The sequence below is a fragment of the Hippopotamus amphibius genome, chromosome 9 (genome assembly GCF_030028045.1).
Source record: "Hippopotamus amphibius kiboko isolate mHipAmp2 chromosome 9, mHipAmp2.hap2, whole genome shotgun sequence".
In the NCBI taxonomy this organism is placed as follows: domain Eukaryota; kingdom Metazoa; phylum Chordata; class Mammalia; order Artiodactyla; family Hippopotamidae; genus Hippopotamus; species Hippopotamus amphibius.
The window spans coordinates 101,518,467-101,534,760 of NC_080194.1; the positions used below are offsets into that span (position 1 = coordinate 101,518,467).

General features: G+C 33.6%; 1 protein-coding gene across 19 annotated transcripts in view; it reads right to left on the minus strand.

Moving 5' to 3' along the window:
• Positions 1–16,294, minus strand: part of ATM (ATM serine/threonine kinase) — a 211,345-nt gene that overhangs the window by 139,024 nt on the left and 56,027 nt on the right. For 17 of the 19 annotated variants that reach the window (XR_009055586.1, XR_009055587.1, XM_057750326.1 and 14 more), the window contains 9 exons: positions 16,165–16,285; positions 14,018–14,191; positions 12,426–12,595; positions 11,055–11,301; positions 8,435–8,550; positions 7,366–7,492; positions 6,920–7,119; positions 1,482–1,656; positions 764–928 (listed from right to left, as the gene is read on the minus strand). Coding sequence is in view for 17 of the 19 variants with exons in the window: in XM_057750326.1 (XP_057606309.1) it covers positions 764–928; positions 1,482–1,656; positions 6,920–7,119; positions 7,366–7,492; positions 8,435–8,550; positions 11,055–11,301; positions 12,426–12,595; positions 14,018–14,191; positions 16,165–16,285 (1,495 nt within the window). In the remaining 2 variants the exon portion in view is untranslated. Of the gene's footprint in view, positions 1–763; positions 929–1,481; positions 1,657–1,682; positions 2,084–6,919; positions 7,120–7,365; positions 7,493–8,434; positions 8,551–11,054; positions 11,302–12,425; positions 12,596–14,017; positions 14,192–16,164; positions 16,286–16,294 lie in introns of those variants that run through there. The other 2 variants (XM_057750333.1, XM_057750340.1) reach the window with 2 other exon arrangements.

Sequence of the window (16,294 nt, forward strand, 5' to 3'; positions counted from 1 at the left end):
TGAGTCTGTAAAATAAAACTTCACAAAAATTTAAAAAATTAGTGCCTTCTACAGACACTGATTCACATCACTGTTACTACCAAACAAGGTAGCAATAAATTACTTGTTTCACTTCAAATCCTACAATGTTTTAATCATTTAAATTCTAACATACTCATGAGAAAGTATTTAGAGTTTGATTGCTATAGCACACTCAGAGGGAAAAGCTTAAAATTCTATTTATTTAGTACTGCAACTCTAGTTTTATATCTTAAAATATTTAACTATATTTTCATAGTATAGTCAAATATAGAGTACAATTTTAAAATTATAATAAGATTTATAAGGAAAAATATATCTGAACATAGTTTTGAAGTTTATAAAGGTTAAAACAAGATTAAAACTTGAAAAACTCTTCAGAAAGTTACACACATAACTTCTCTAGTTCAAACATTACATTGTCCATCAGAGGATCAGATGGTAACATTGAGATATTAATGAATCTTACATGTATGAAAATCAAGCATATTTTATATCATATTTCTTCAATATTTAAATTCAGATCTTTACCAAGAAACTTTGATATTTATACTTTTACTGCAATGCAAGAGTATATATTAAGATTCAGTTGTCTATTTGTTAAGAGGACAGATTTCATGTTACTTTTTTTTTTAATCACAATTTTTAAAAAAGATTGGTTTTTATTTTCAGAACATTAGAGGTCTCCAAAAAGTACTACTACCTTCTCTAATACAAAATAGTAAGATGATGGAATAATTATTACCTCCAAAAGTGAAAAGGGTCCTCTACTGTATTTGATTTTCTGCTGAGTAATACGCAAATCCTTAAAGACAACATGGTCAGGAAAAGGATCTAAAAGTTTAATTGTGATATACAGATTTTCATTATCCTTGTTATCAATCACTAAGTATTTCAACAAGTCCAATACCTAAACATAATTAAAAAAGAAAAAATCAAGAGGAGAAATGGATTAATTATATTTTAAAGTAAAACAATCAAACCCACTGTAATAAATGATAAAAACTCTACTAACCTAGTTCAGATAAAATGTTCAATCACTTCTAAGGCACCCAGCTACTACTGTTTCTGTGCTTTCAAATAATTCAGCAATTATGTTAGGCCTTTACTACAGGATGGACACAGGTATACAGTTGCCAATATTACTGAAACATTTTATACAAGTAGTATCTCACACACCATCATGGTGGTGTGAACTGCATTCTTAGTTTTGACTACCTCTATACTTCAGCATAAGTAAGAGACAAAAATCAGGTTATTTATTAGATCAAAATTACTAGGTGCTCTGTAATTAAATGATTACAAGGATTAAATCACTGAGAATGTTTTTCCCAACATTTTTCAAAGAATATTTTCACTAAAATTACTGATTACACAAAGTAAACATAAAACACTCAGCTCCTTCCAAGAATACTTTATCAATGTATTTCAAATATAATTTTGAGTATGATTTAGGAAAGTACCTGTTTCTGAATCTCCATCTGATCATCCACAAGGGGTATAAGTGTACCAACAATAACATGAAGATGACTTTCTAAAGCATCCTTACAGTAAGTTACTGCTGTGTGGCAAACCCGGCTTAACAGGTCACAACAAAGGGAGAAGCTACGTAATGACACATCCATGAAACGAGAAGGCCTAATATAGGGGAAAAAACAGTAAGTTCTGGGACACTACTTCACCATAAACTCATTCAAAAGTAAGTTTTATTCAACAGCTCTAATTCTGATGTGGCCTGACATTAAGTTACTTTCACATCTAATTCCTTAATAGTTTAAAAGCCAAAAACAGAAGTGACATCAGCAAAATGACAGAGTAGGCAGCTCCAAGCTCCCCTGACAGAAACACTGAAAAACAAGCAAACTCTAAGAGCTTTGTTAGAACTCTGTAAAACAGTCAAAAGTTTACAGCAATCAAGCAATCGCTGAATCAAGAAAAAGGAAAATTAAAAACTAGGAAAGCTTTGTGATGACTTTACTTGCCCTTGCCCCATGTCCTCCCCAGCTTGGCAGTAGTCATGAAAACTGCAGTCCCCATTTCCAATGTGGGATCCTGGTCCTTAGTTCTGGAGGAAGCAGAGCAGACTTTATTCACAAATGACTGTGTATGTCTGTTCTAAACCTGTCTGAGAGCTACCCAGGAGTAATGTAAGGTGCTTGGCTTTTGTCTTCCATAATTTGGGTCTCCTACTGGCTGGCAAAGCTGAGGGCATTGCTTGAAAACACTGTAAAGTGAACCAACAACTCACAGCTGCCTGCGATAACAGACTGCCTAGTGCCTAGGATGAAGAGCTAGGGAGAGATTTTCCTTGGGAAATTAGAACACTCAAAATTACCCATATTTTCAGGGACTTTATAAAGTCATACACATGCCCAGGGTAACATGCTTGCTCAAAAACTGCCTGAGAAGACCATAATCTTTCACTTTGGGCTTATGCCCAAAGGTTCAGTTCAAGCCAAGCTAAATGTTGAAGAAGAGTCCTAACACAGAGCCAATCTGTAAAGATTCGGACAGGTTTTCTCTCTCTCCTTCTCTCTCTGGCTCCTGGTATTCAAGGAAATCTCTGTCAAAATGCTACCTGAACACAAGTTAAGCAACAGTCTTCAGTGACTACAATGGCAAGGAATGCACTCTGGAAAAACAGTTGAGTAAATTCATGAAATAAATGTACCACCACAGCCTTCAGCAATTCAAAAAAAAAAAAAAAGTCAAACCCTGGGGAAGGGGAAAATCTGCTTTCCACAGGTAATATAATAGTAAAATGTCCAGTTTCAACAAAAAAATCACAAGGCATTCAAAGAAACAGGAAAGTATGGACCATTCAAATGAATAAAATATATTGACTGAAACAGTTCCAAAGGAAGGTCAGATTGGAATTACTAGACAAAGACTCTGTCAAACAACTGTCTTAAACATGCTAAAAGAGCTTAGAGACAATGAAAATGAAGATACAGCAAACCAAAACTAATGGGATTCAGCACGGACAGTGCTGAGAGGAAAATATGCTGCAGTAAAAAACTACATTAAAAAAGAAGAAAGACTTGAAAAACACTACCAAACACTTAAGATTAACACCCCAAAATCTTCCAAAAAACAGAACAGGAGGGAACACTTCCGAACTCATGTTATGAGGCCAGCATTTCTCTGATACCAAAGTAAGATAAAGACATTACAGGAAAGTTATAATATCTAATACTCTTATGAATATATATATGCACAAAACGCCTCAACAAAATAACAGCAAACTGAATCTAACAGCACATTAAAAGGAAACACATCATGAGTAAGTGGGATTCATCCCAGGAATGCAAGAGTGGATCAATATAAAAAAGTCAATCCATGTAATATACCACATTAATAGAATGAAAGAATATAACACATGACCATCTCAACAAACACAGAAAAGGCATTTGACAAAATCTAACATCCTTTCATGAGAAAAACACTGAGAAAAACATTAGAACAGACAGAAACTTTCTCAACAAAATAAAGGTAACCTATGAAAACCCAAAGCTAACAACATAATCAATGATGAAAGACTGAAGGCTTTCCCACTAAGATCAGGAATAAGACAAGGATGCCCACTTTCACCACTGCTACCCAACATTGTACTGAACTTCCAGCCAGAGCAAATTAAACAAGAAAAAGAAATAAAGGGCATTCAAATCAGAAAGGAAGAGGTAAATCAGATGAAATGATTATATACAGAAACTCCCGAAAGAATCCACAATAAATCTACTAGAGGTAACGAACAAATTTAGCAAAGTAACAAGTCACAAAATCAACATACAAAATTATCTGTGCTTCTATACAACAGAAGTTGACAATCTAAAATGGAAATTGATTAAAAAAACTCCATTTACAATAGCATCCAGGACTTCCCTGGTGGCGCAGTGGTTAAGAATCCGCCTGCCAATGCAGGGGACATAGGTTCGAGCCCTGGTCCGGGAAGATCCCATATGCTGTGGAGCATCTGAGCCTGTGCACCACAACTACTGAGCCTGCACTCTAGAGCCTGTGAGCCACAACTACTGAAACTGAGTGCCACAACTACTGAAGCCTGTATGCCTAGAGCCTGTGCTCTGCAACAAGAGAAGCCACCACACTGAGCAACCCATGTACCATAATGAAGAGTAGCCCCTGCTCACCGCAACTAGAGAAAGCCTGCGCACAGCAATGAAGACCCAATGCAGCCTAAATTAATTAATTAATTAAAAAAATACACTGGCATCTAAAAGAATTAAATACCTGGGAATAAATCTAACCAAGGATGTGAAAGGCCTGTACACTGAAAACTGTACAGCATGGATGAAAGAAATTAAATAAGTCCAACTAAATGGAAAGACATCCTGTGTTCATGGATTGGAAGACAAATTGTTGAGATGTTAATATTATTTAAATAGTCACATAGTCAATGCAATCTCCATCTAAATTCCAACAGACTTTTTTTGCATAAATTCATATGGAATTGCAAGGGACCCCAAACAGCCAAAACAATCTTGAAAAAGAAGAAAATTAGAGGACTCACACTTCCTGATTTCAAAAGTCACTATAAACCTATAGTAATCAACACAGCATGATATTGGCATAAGTAAAGGCCAATGGAATAGAACTGAGAATCCAGAAATAAACGCATACACCAATGGCTAACTGATTTTTGACAAGGGTGCCAAGTCCATTTAGAGGGGAAAGAATATTCTCTTTAACAAATAGTGCTGGAACAACTAGATTTCTACGTGCAAAAGAACAAAATTGAACCCCTAACTCACACTATATATAAAAATTAAAATGAAGCAACAACCTAAAAATAAAAGCTAAAATCATAAAACTCTTAGAATAAACTCTAAGGGTAAATCTTCGTGACCTTAGGTTTGACAATGAATTCTTACATATAATACCAAAACCACATGAAACAAACAAAAAAAACAAGATAAATCAGACTTCATCAAAATTAAAAACATTTGTGCATCAAAAGACATTATCAAGAAAGTGAAAACTTAATAGGATGGGAGAAACTACCTGCAACCCAAATAGCCAAAGCAATCTTGAGAAAAACAAAACAGAGCTGGAGGAATCAGACTCCCTGACTTCAGACTATACTACAAACCTACAGTAATCAAGACAGTACGGTACTGGCACAAAAACAGAAATATAAATCAATGCAACAGGACACAAAGCCCAGAAATAAACCCATGCACCTATGGTCAACTAATCTATGACAAAGGAGGCAAGGATATACAATGGAAAAAAGACAGCCTCTGCAATAAGTGGTGCTGGGAATATCTGGACAGCTACATGTAAAAGAATGAAATTAGAACACTCACTAACACCATACACAAAAATAACCTCAAAATGGATTAAAGACCTGACAGTAAGGCCAGACATTATAAAACTCCTAAAGAAAAACATAGGAAGAACACTCTTTGACATAAATCACAGCAAGATCTTTTTTGACTCACCTCCTAGAGTAATGGAAATAAAAACAAACAAAAAAACAAACGGGACCTAATGAAACTTAAAAGCTTTTGCACAGCAAAGGAAACTATAAACAAGATGAAAAGACAACCCACAGAATGGGAAAATAATGTTTGCAAATGAATCAACAGACAAAGGATTACTCTCCAAAATATATAAACAGTTCATCCAGCTCAATATCAAAAAAAAACAACCCAATCAAAAAATGGGCAGAAGACCTAAATAGGCATTTCTCCAAAGAAGACATACGGATGGCCAAGAGGCACATGAAAAGCTGCTCAACATCACTAATTATTAGAGAAATGCAAATCAAAACTACAATGCGGTTAGAATGGGCATCATCAGAAAACCTACAAACAGTAAATGCTGGAGAGAGTGTGGAGATAAGGGAAGGCTCTTGCACTGTTGGTGGGAATGTAAATTGATACAGCCACTATGGAGAACAGCATGGAGGTTCCTTAAAAAACTAAAAATAGAGTTACCATATGACCCAGAAATCCCACTACTGGGCATATACCCAGAGAAAACCATAATTCAAAAAGATACATGCACCCCAATGTTCACTGAAGCACCACTTACAACAGCCAGGACATAGAAGCAATCTAAATGTCTACTGACAGATGAATGTTAAAGAAGATGTGGCACAAATATACAATGGAATATTACTCAGCCATAAAAAGGAATGAAGTTGGGACATTTGTAGAGACGTGGATAGTCTAGAGACTGTCATACAGAGTGAAGTAAGTCAGAAAGAGGAAAACAAATATTGTCTATTAACGCATATATGTGGAATCTAGAAAAATGGTGCAGATCACCCAGCTGCAAGGCAGAGATACACAGAGGTAGAGAACAAACATATGGACATCAAGAGGGGAAATGGGAGGTTAGGTTGGCGGGGGGTGGGAATGAATTGGGAGATTGGGATAGCCACATATACAGTAATAGATATAAAATAGATGACTAATAAGAAAAAATATATCAAATTGTACACTTTAAATACATGCAGTTTATTTTAAGTTAACTATATCTCAATAAAACTTTTTAAAAGGAACCCTCCCTCTCAAAAAAAAACAAAAACAACAACAAAAAAGCCCACACACCACAAGGAACAGTAGCCCCTGCTCGCAACAACTAAAGCCCGATCACAGCAACAAAGACCCAACACAGCCAGTAAATTAATTAATTAAAAATATAAATATTAAATTAAATATTTAAAATGTTAAAGACGCTCAATACTTAAAGATTTCTAGAACTGGAGAAGTAGTGATGCACTTTGTAAAATATAATAGGTAAATATAATATATATTAAAAAGGCAAAATTCAGAAAACAGCATTCTGGCTTCTACCTTGTAGAAGCATATAAATTTTCAATTAAGATAAAAGGGTAGAAAAGCTACTTATATATTTGTCTAAATATAGTATTTACCTTTGGTTGATATAATGAATCAAAGTATAAATAACATCTCGAAGAACAAAGGCCCAAGCTCCTCCTAAGCCACTCTGTATATCATCCATTAATAAACTAACAAACAGGTGATATATTTTAAGAATTCTGTGCTTTTTATAAACATTATTTGTCTCAGCTGCTTGCTCACATATGGCTAGAAGAATTTTCTGATAGGAATCCTAGAAAATAAATATACATTTAGTAAAAACTTGCCTAATCAAATATACTCAGCCATAATACATTATTTATTCAAAATACAGAATTCTAAATTACAAAATTTTGTTTTGGGTTTTGATATCCAATGCAAAATATTACATTAAGAAAATCAGTATCTGAAACTTAAAAAATTGTCAAGTTATTTAGATTTTCTAGCTGAAAAAGAAAGAATTGTCTCTTCAGTTATCATACTAGTAATGTATACTTACAGGGCTTTTGGAAAGAATTTCTAAAATGCTTTTAAGCTTAGTTTTATGGCAATTGCTGATATAGGCAAATGTCGCTTTAATCACATGTGATGGAAAATGAGGTGGATTAGGAGCAGGATCCAAATCTCTAAGAGTTAAAGAAAAAAATACACTCATCATTTTCAGAAAAAAATCATCAAGAAAAAACATTTTCTTGATAGACCAGTGAAAAGCCAAAAAGAAAATTTAGATTATAAAAACCCCAAATTTTAAAATTATTTTCTACTGAAAACTAGACTTTTAATAAAATCACAAATGATATATCACAGTCTATATACATCAATCAGAATACCTAGGACTTAGTCAATTTTAAATAATTTGCTTAAAAAGTCCTTGATAAAATTAATGGCAATTCCACAAATGAGACTGAGCATCACTTCATTTCAGGTATGAATTAAAGCTCTGTGCTAGTACTGTAAACACAACAATATCTTAAGACACAACAATGAAATACTACATCAAATGAAATTATATACGCAAGTGTATTTTAGTAGATATTATTACTATTTTACATGCTTAGCATTGTAGAGCATATAAAAAAAAGTTAAGGGTGTTTTCAAATAGCTTACAATCAAGCTGAGAAAATAACTCTAACATTCATATACAACCAAGTGGGTTTCATATCTAAATTAAATTATAGTACAGTAAGATTCTGCTAGCAAAGGAGCATGATAAAGAAAAGGTGATATAGAAAGCCAAGTCATAGATAAGGAAACGAGAATAAAGTATAATGTGTCATGAAGAAGAAAATTTCATGAGACAGAGATGGCACAATGCTCAAATAATGCAAAAAGAATGAGAAGAAAAAGGTCACTGAACTTGAAAACAAGATGGTTAATTAAAAGAGCAACTGGAGAGGCTACAGAGGAGCAGATACTTCAATTCAAAGGTAATTATTTTTAAGGAAAGAGAATTTAAAAGCAGAGTACATGCCTAAAAACTGAAAAGGACATTTGAAGGTGTCAACCAATAAACCTCCCAAGGACGTTCTGAAATTGCCGCTAATTCTGTAAGTCAAATATAACCATACCCTGAAAAGTCACAGGAGTCAGTGCTTTGGCTGGCACCAGAAGTTGCTGGTTCATGTAATGTCATTAATAACTCCACCACAATCTCCGGTAAATTACTAATGAATAAATGATCAATCTGCAAGGATACAAAATTAAAATACGTTTAAGTTTTCGTGTCTGTAATCATTAAGACAGCTTAAGGAGCTCATGTTATTGCCTCATTTCCAAAATTATTCAAAGTGACCAAAGATCTAAGATCTGCAAGCCATACAGCTAACTCCACTTTTTTCTGTTATGCAGCCGACCTATAGACTGAAAGGAAAATAGGAAAATCATACCAAACAAGACTCTTTTAATCCAACTCTTTCGTTTAATTTTAAAGAATCATTTTAATGAGTAAGGCTTCAGGTCTAACCTGAAATTTCTCAACCTAATCACTTCCCTGCCAACCAAATTCCCCAGTGATCTATACTGCTCATCAATCTGCATTTTTATTCTTATTTGAGAATACCATCTCACTTAGAGAACTTCACTACAATTTCCCAGTGCCTGGCAATAATCATCCCTTTGTTCCCTGCATAACTTTCCCCCAGATTTCTACTTGGTTGATATCCCAAATTCTGAGGCTAGCTGCTATCCACATGCCCTGTCCTCAATAGCAGGCTAAATTCTCCTGGACAGGAGCAGACTCCGTCCATATCATTCACTTCCTGCTACAGGTAGCCTCACAAAAGACATAAGTTCTCTCAATATAAAAAATGGGTGTACAACATTACACCTCAGACAAATGAATGAGAACTGTGAAGTCTTAAAGGTGGTTTTGTCAGCTATCCAAATTGTCAGCTATCCAAATAAAGAGTTACAGTGCTTAAGTCAAAAGGCAAATGGCTGATTTACTATTTTTACTATCTTTACCTCTTCCACACAGAGGTTTGGAAACACTTCCTAATATAACAAAAATATTCTCGAATGTGACACTAAAGAAATCTAATATAAACATCCCAGTCTTTCCCTGGGCTTACACATTAGTTGTCATGTCATCAATTCCAAGCTTTCAGCCCTTTTAAAAATCCAGCCCCATTTCCAGTATATCTGGAATAAGTAAGGACAAATTGGCCAAATCTGATAAATATCAGAGGAGAAATCAGTGAGTTTCCCTGCAAACAGATGACAACTGACTTCACTAATTTCATGTGATTCTCTAACAAGCCAGACCTGTAATATTTAGCTTAAATACATATAAATTATCCAGATGTCTAGGTATAGCTAAACAATCTTATAGCTAAGTATTTTAGGCAATCAACAACAGACAGTTTTAGAAGACTCAAAGACTGATAACAGTGGTACCAACACTTACGTATAGAAAAAAGAATCTTGATTGATTTAGAGAAACTGCATATTAGAGAAAGAGAAAAAAGTAACTTATAATGATGATGCTAAATAAAATTGAGACTAATAAAAATTAGATTTATGTCTTTAACCAAGAAGCTAAGAAATTATTTTTATTTTTTACCTCTCTTCGTTCTTGAGACCAGTGTTTTAATCAGAGTTTAATGTAATCACATTTCCCTTCTAGACTTATACGAGTAGGCTTGCTCAGAAGTCTAAGTGGGGAGCCTGGGTGAAAGGGACCAGAGGCAGAGTGTCTCTCAGAAAGTCCAAACCCTCTGGCATGCCAACTTTCTGTTCCAACTGCCTTTTGGGGAGGGAGCACCTTTACTCACCATCTGCCTCCAGACTATACACTTAGAACCTGCTCTGACTGGGAATGGCCTCTTAAGCAACTAAGAGACTTGCTGTCCCATTTCTTGATTCAACACAGATAACTGGGCAACCAAAAAAAGAGTTTCTTGAAGTTTATCCAATGGTAACACTAATGTTGACCAAACTTGGTTAGTCATCCCTTACTCACATTAAAAGAAAAATGGAGTGACCAATCCTCTTTTACCTTAAAAAGTTTACAAATATATTTTAATATAAGTTGCCTCAAATAATTTTAGATATATATAAATTACCATAAAACAAACAGAAGTTGCTAGATCCTTTTTAACTTGACTCCATTTTTCATTAAATAATGAGTACTCAATATACACTAGATAGTTGGGATACATCAGCAAAAAAGAAGAAAAAATCCTCCCTTCACAGTACTCATAGTACTGTGATAAAAAAATCGATGAACATAATTCATAAGTAAGTTACAAGGTAGTAAATATCATGGAAAAAGAGGGTATGGGAACTTGGGATTGTACTTTTCCTTGAAAAGTGAAGATGAAGTGATGAGATTAAAGAGGAAGTGAAGAAGATTTTCTATACCTTGTTCATTATTGCTTGAATTTAATAACCAGTTTGCATTCATGTATTACTGCCAATTACAACAAAATTTTAAAAGGAAAAAGTGGTAAAATTATTCCAAAGTTTCTTTTTTTAATTTCTGATTAAAAACATTGCTTTTAAAAACCAATCAAAAGGAGAAAACATTACCACAGCAACAAAAAATTAATGGGCTGCCTATGTCAGATAGTGATTATCACATAGTATTGAATTTAATTGCACAAATGATGAATAAGTAGCCTTAAAGTTCTAAAGTTACACCTCAGATCAATTAGGGGATAAAAAATATAGTAAATGTGGAAGTCATACCTGTTTTCCTAATAAGTTTTCATCTTTAAGCATATCATAGACCTTGGTAGCAGTTTTTCTTTGCTGTGCCATCCCACTGTCTCCTGTACCCTCATAAGCAAAGTATGGAAGAATATTGACAATAATCTTTGGAAAGCAGTCTGTCAGAAGATTTTTCCAATCCTCTTGAATCTGATTAGCAATGGACTTTACCTCATCAAAATTACTTCTCATCACCAGATGTGGAATCAAAACTTTATAGCAAGACCTAAAAATATAAAAATTACAATGTATATCAAAAACATATACATTTTAATATATACTTAATATTATAAAAATATATATTTGTATATTTATTTATAATATAATTATATTAATATAATATTAATAATATTGCTTCTCCTATAAATATCATGAATAAAGGTTTCAATAGAAAGTTAATTCATTCCTATTATTAAAATTGTTCCTATAACAACACTTCATTATTAATATCTTTACAGAAAACTGAAAGATTCTGATTATATAGAATTTGCTAAGATTTCAAGGTACTCGGAATAAATTTCCAAATACCTTTCTTTGTATTTTGAGACAACCAATTTCTAAATACTGCTTCTTTCTGAAACTGAAAAAATATAACTATTATGTTTGATAATTTTCTTTCTAGCACTTGACACAACTCTCTAAACAGGTATTTCTGTATTTATTTAATTGCTTTCACACACTAAATTGTAAGTTCCATGAATAGAGGCTGTGTTTGATGGTGTTGTTGAGCTCTGTAACCCAAGTACCAAGCCCAGCCCATAGCTGGTGCTCAATAAATGTTTGTTAAATCAATAAATGGGTTTGCCAACTTCCCCAGTCCTTGTGAAAACTTAAAAAAAGAAAAAAAAGGCACATTTTGGGATGACATATTCTGCTTTCCTTTACTTCCATCCATATAAAATAAAATCGATAAAAAAAATAAAATAAAATTTAAAAAATATATAAAAATCACAATGTATACTTAACATTTTAATAAACATTAAAAATATACATTAAAAATATAACATTTCAAAGTAAAATTTTACAATATAGTCCTTAAAATAATAAACTGGTTTTAGGAATTCCCTGGCAGTCCAGTGGTTAGGACTCCAAGTATTCAAGCTGAAAGGGACCTTAACGATCTCTATATGTAACTCCCTTACTTTACAGATTAAGAAACCAAGTTCCAGAGGGCATTCACGTGGCCTTCCTAAAGTCATGTAGCTGGCTACTGGCACAGCTAGGACCAGATCCTAAGTCCACTGATAACCTTCAATATATTTCCATCAAAAAAAGCTGTCTTGACTCTCACATTATCATTAATACTTTATTTTAAATTAAATATATTTCACACACCAGATGTAAACCTACCTATAGAAATCTTCAATGTTTTTGTAGTTTAATAAAATAAAAGGAAAAGAAGATAAGCTGTGTTCACTATCTCGGAGATTTAGCCATTCTAATACCAGATAATCCAAATGAGAAGCCATGAAGTCTTCTACATGTCTATATCCAAAAGCTTCAGAAATTTTCTCTAAAACCTATACAAATCAAAAAAGAAGTCAATGTTTTAAGAAAATTATGAAATAATAAATCATTTAAATCTTCAATATTTATTTAGGGTATGACTTTAAGCATTCATTTAACTTTTCTTTACCTTGATTCACTCATCTATGAGATGAAGACAATAAAAGTATCCCCTTCAGCAAAACTAAATGAGAACAATGTATTTAATATAATTAGCACAGCACCTGGCACATAGCAAACCTTCAATAAATGTTAAATGAATCAAAACAAAAAATGTTTCAATTTTCAAGATTTGATTATACTTCATTATAAAGTAAAATAATTCTTCTCAATCCTAAACCCAAATGAGAAAAATCCAAACACGATATTCCACTTACAACAATAATTAGGTAGCGTAATTGTATAATTTTTTTTTTAAAGTAACTTCTTACTTTAATAATGAGAGGTAAAAGGTTACTTTACCTAGACTGATTACTTATAGGCTGGCCTATTTTAAAGCTCCACTGGAAACCATGCTAGTTATATCAAGCCATGATCCAGCACTGGTTCATCACATAAAAATCCAGGATGGAAAGGCTTGGAACTTTCAAAACCATGAATACTGAGATGTTAGAACAGGGGCAGAAGTAAACATTTCACAACACTGCTAGACCCTGGTCTTCCTAATCATGCAACTTAAAAGCTTTACAGCTCTAAAATTTGACACCTGGCCCTGCTAGATCCCAATATCCTTGCTCCAGAATCCACTGGGAAAAACATGTATTACTCCTTCTTTCTCCATTTCCCCCAATGAATACTATTTCAGAGGGCCTGGTCTGCATGATGACAGGTCACTCACTCTTGCTAGTTCAATGACTGCCTTGTGAAATGCCCTTAAACTGAATATATGAAAGGGAAGCTGGGACAAAGTGAGAGAGCAGCACTGACATACATACACTATCAAATGTAAAATAGATAGCTAGAGGGAAGCTGCTGCATAACACAGATCAGCTCGATGATGGGTGATGACTTAAAGAGCTGGGATAGGGAAGGTGGGAGGCAGTCGTGGGAGGGAGGGGATATGGGGATACATGTATAAATACAGCTGATTCACTTTGTTGTACAGCAAAAACTGGCACAACAGTGTAAAGCAAATATATTCCAATAAAGAGCTTAAAAAAAGTTTTTTAATTAAAAAAAATAAAAATAAAAACTAAAACTAAAAAAACCTTCTTTACATTGGTTCCTCAAAAAAAAAAAAGCTGAATGTAAAAAATGACACTATATACAAATAAATACACTATTTTAAAAGCTACTGCCTTCCAATATTCCAAATCTAAAAAATAAAACTGTCTCCAAGTCTTTAATAAATGCCACATTAAAAATCTAGCTTTAACTTTAATTATTTAAAAGTTACCCAAGGAAGATTATAATAAAAAATATTCATCCACAGGTACCTTTTTAATGAGGTGAGGCTCTAATCCATTCTCTTTCACAGACTTGCATAGGGCGAATAAAGCCTGTTTTTCACAGACAGGGCTATAGTATAACACCAAGGCTATCATCATCAGAAAAATGGCTTTTCTATTACAAAGCTCATCCAAACTTTCAGAGTTTTCAGCTCTGTGGGACTTCAGAAGAATTTTAAAAACAAAATGCAATGTAAATATTTAAATATTCCAAATAAACCAACCAGGCTAAAACCAAAGTACACCATGACAATATCTAAGCAGCCAGTAAACACTTTTAAATCCTGTAGTGATGGAGCTAAGAAGAGAGACTATGAGAAAGGACCAAAGTTTCTACAGTGGCAAAGACTGCTTTTGATAAGATCTTACAGAAAGAACTGCCAAACATTTCAATGAGGTATAAAGCACTTTAAAGAAAAAAAAAGAGAAAGAAATTGCAGGAAAGTGAGAGAGACTAAAAGCTCTTCAACTACCAAGTATTACCTCTTAAGATGTTTACTATCATTATAACTTAATACATAGCTCTTTATTCTTTAAAAATATTATCATAAATATTGCCAAAAAATCCAATAAAGTCATGCAACTAGATAGAATGATACATGCTTCTAGTTTAATAATCAATCATTAAACTATTCCAACAGACAGGTACATTATTTTACTTACTATACTTGATAGAAGTTTCTCATCACATTTAGAAAAACCTGCCAGTCACTGATCCTATTTCTATTTTTGGTACAAGAAAAGATAAGGACCTAGTGACTTTACTAAATGGCAATCATTGACATGTTTGAAAATACCTATGAGGTTCCCACTAAGTCAACTTCTTTCCCTACTCCTTATAAAAGATAGATCTACAGACTCTAATATTCTATCAACAGTTAAAAATTTAGTTTTACTGGTACCTAAGCCCATCATGCTAGCTGCCCTCCAAAATGAATAGAAGATTGAAGTTCTTTTTATAAGCTTGTTCACTACAGTCTGCTTCTATTAATGACATCTAAGACAGAATTTGCTTTTTTTGATAACTATTACAATATTGATTCATATCACGCTCTCAAGATGTAAAACTTCTTAGATCTTTCTCCCAATGAACTGCTGTCAGGGCCGTATTTTCCCTTTTTGGACATGACAGGCTGATTTTTAAATATATAATGTATGTTATCTCTGGTAAATTTTATATTATTTACACCCATTTTTCCAATCTATTGAAATCTTTTCCTAAGTTCACATTCTTTCATGCAACTTTCCCTTTCAGTTTTGTGCTGTTACAGAATACATAGTCATTTGACTAAATGCTTCACATACTTTTAATAAACAAATCAAGGCATATATAAATGAATAAATTCTACCACTAAGACAATTTTTGCCATTTTAAGAAAAAATATTCTACAGAAAAATATGAAAATCATAAGGTTCATTAAAGAGCACAAAGATAATTTGATCTTCCCAATTAGAACATTTTTTCTCAACCTATTTTTTCCTATTGTCACCTGTTCTGTGAATTAGCCTTTAATCAAACCTTATAAAAAATAGTTTTTAATTAAAAAATAAGCCAGGGACTTCCTAGGTGGCGCAGTGGTTAAGAATCCGCCTGCCAATGCAGGGGACATGGGTTCAATCCCTGCTCCAGGAAGATCCTACATGCCACAGAGCAACTAAGCCTGTGCGCCACAACTATTAAGCTCGTGTGCCGCAACTACTGAAGCCCACGCGCCTAGAGCCCGTGCTCCGTAATAAAGAAAAGCTACTGTAATAAAGAGCCCGCGCACCACAATAAAAGAGTAACCCCCACTAGCCACAACTAGAGAAAGCCCGTGTGCAGCAATGAAGACCAATGCAGCCAATAAATTAACAAATTTATTAATAAGAAAAAGCCACACTCCCATAAAAACTCAGTAAATTCTGTTTTTCCTACAAAAACACTACATATAAATTGAACCAAAAGAATCTGCCATTACTTAAGCAATTCTGACCTATAAATAAAGCAATTTCAATCAATTCACACAGCTGTTCTAGTCTAACTTTATACTGTGAACTACTGGATATAAACTGTCTTAGGCCAAACTTGGTAAAGTAATATACAGCATATTTATAGAAAGCATATAATAACAGCAAATAAGCATTACTAAAATTACCACTTCTCTCATTCCTTCCTGAGCTTTCAAGTATGCATTTTCAAAAGCTGTTTGCTGAAGCTTCAAAGGAAGTGCTTTCAATGATGTGGAAGAACCTCCTTGTTTCATATGCTGAAATAATCTTAAAAAA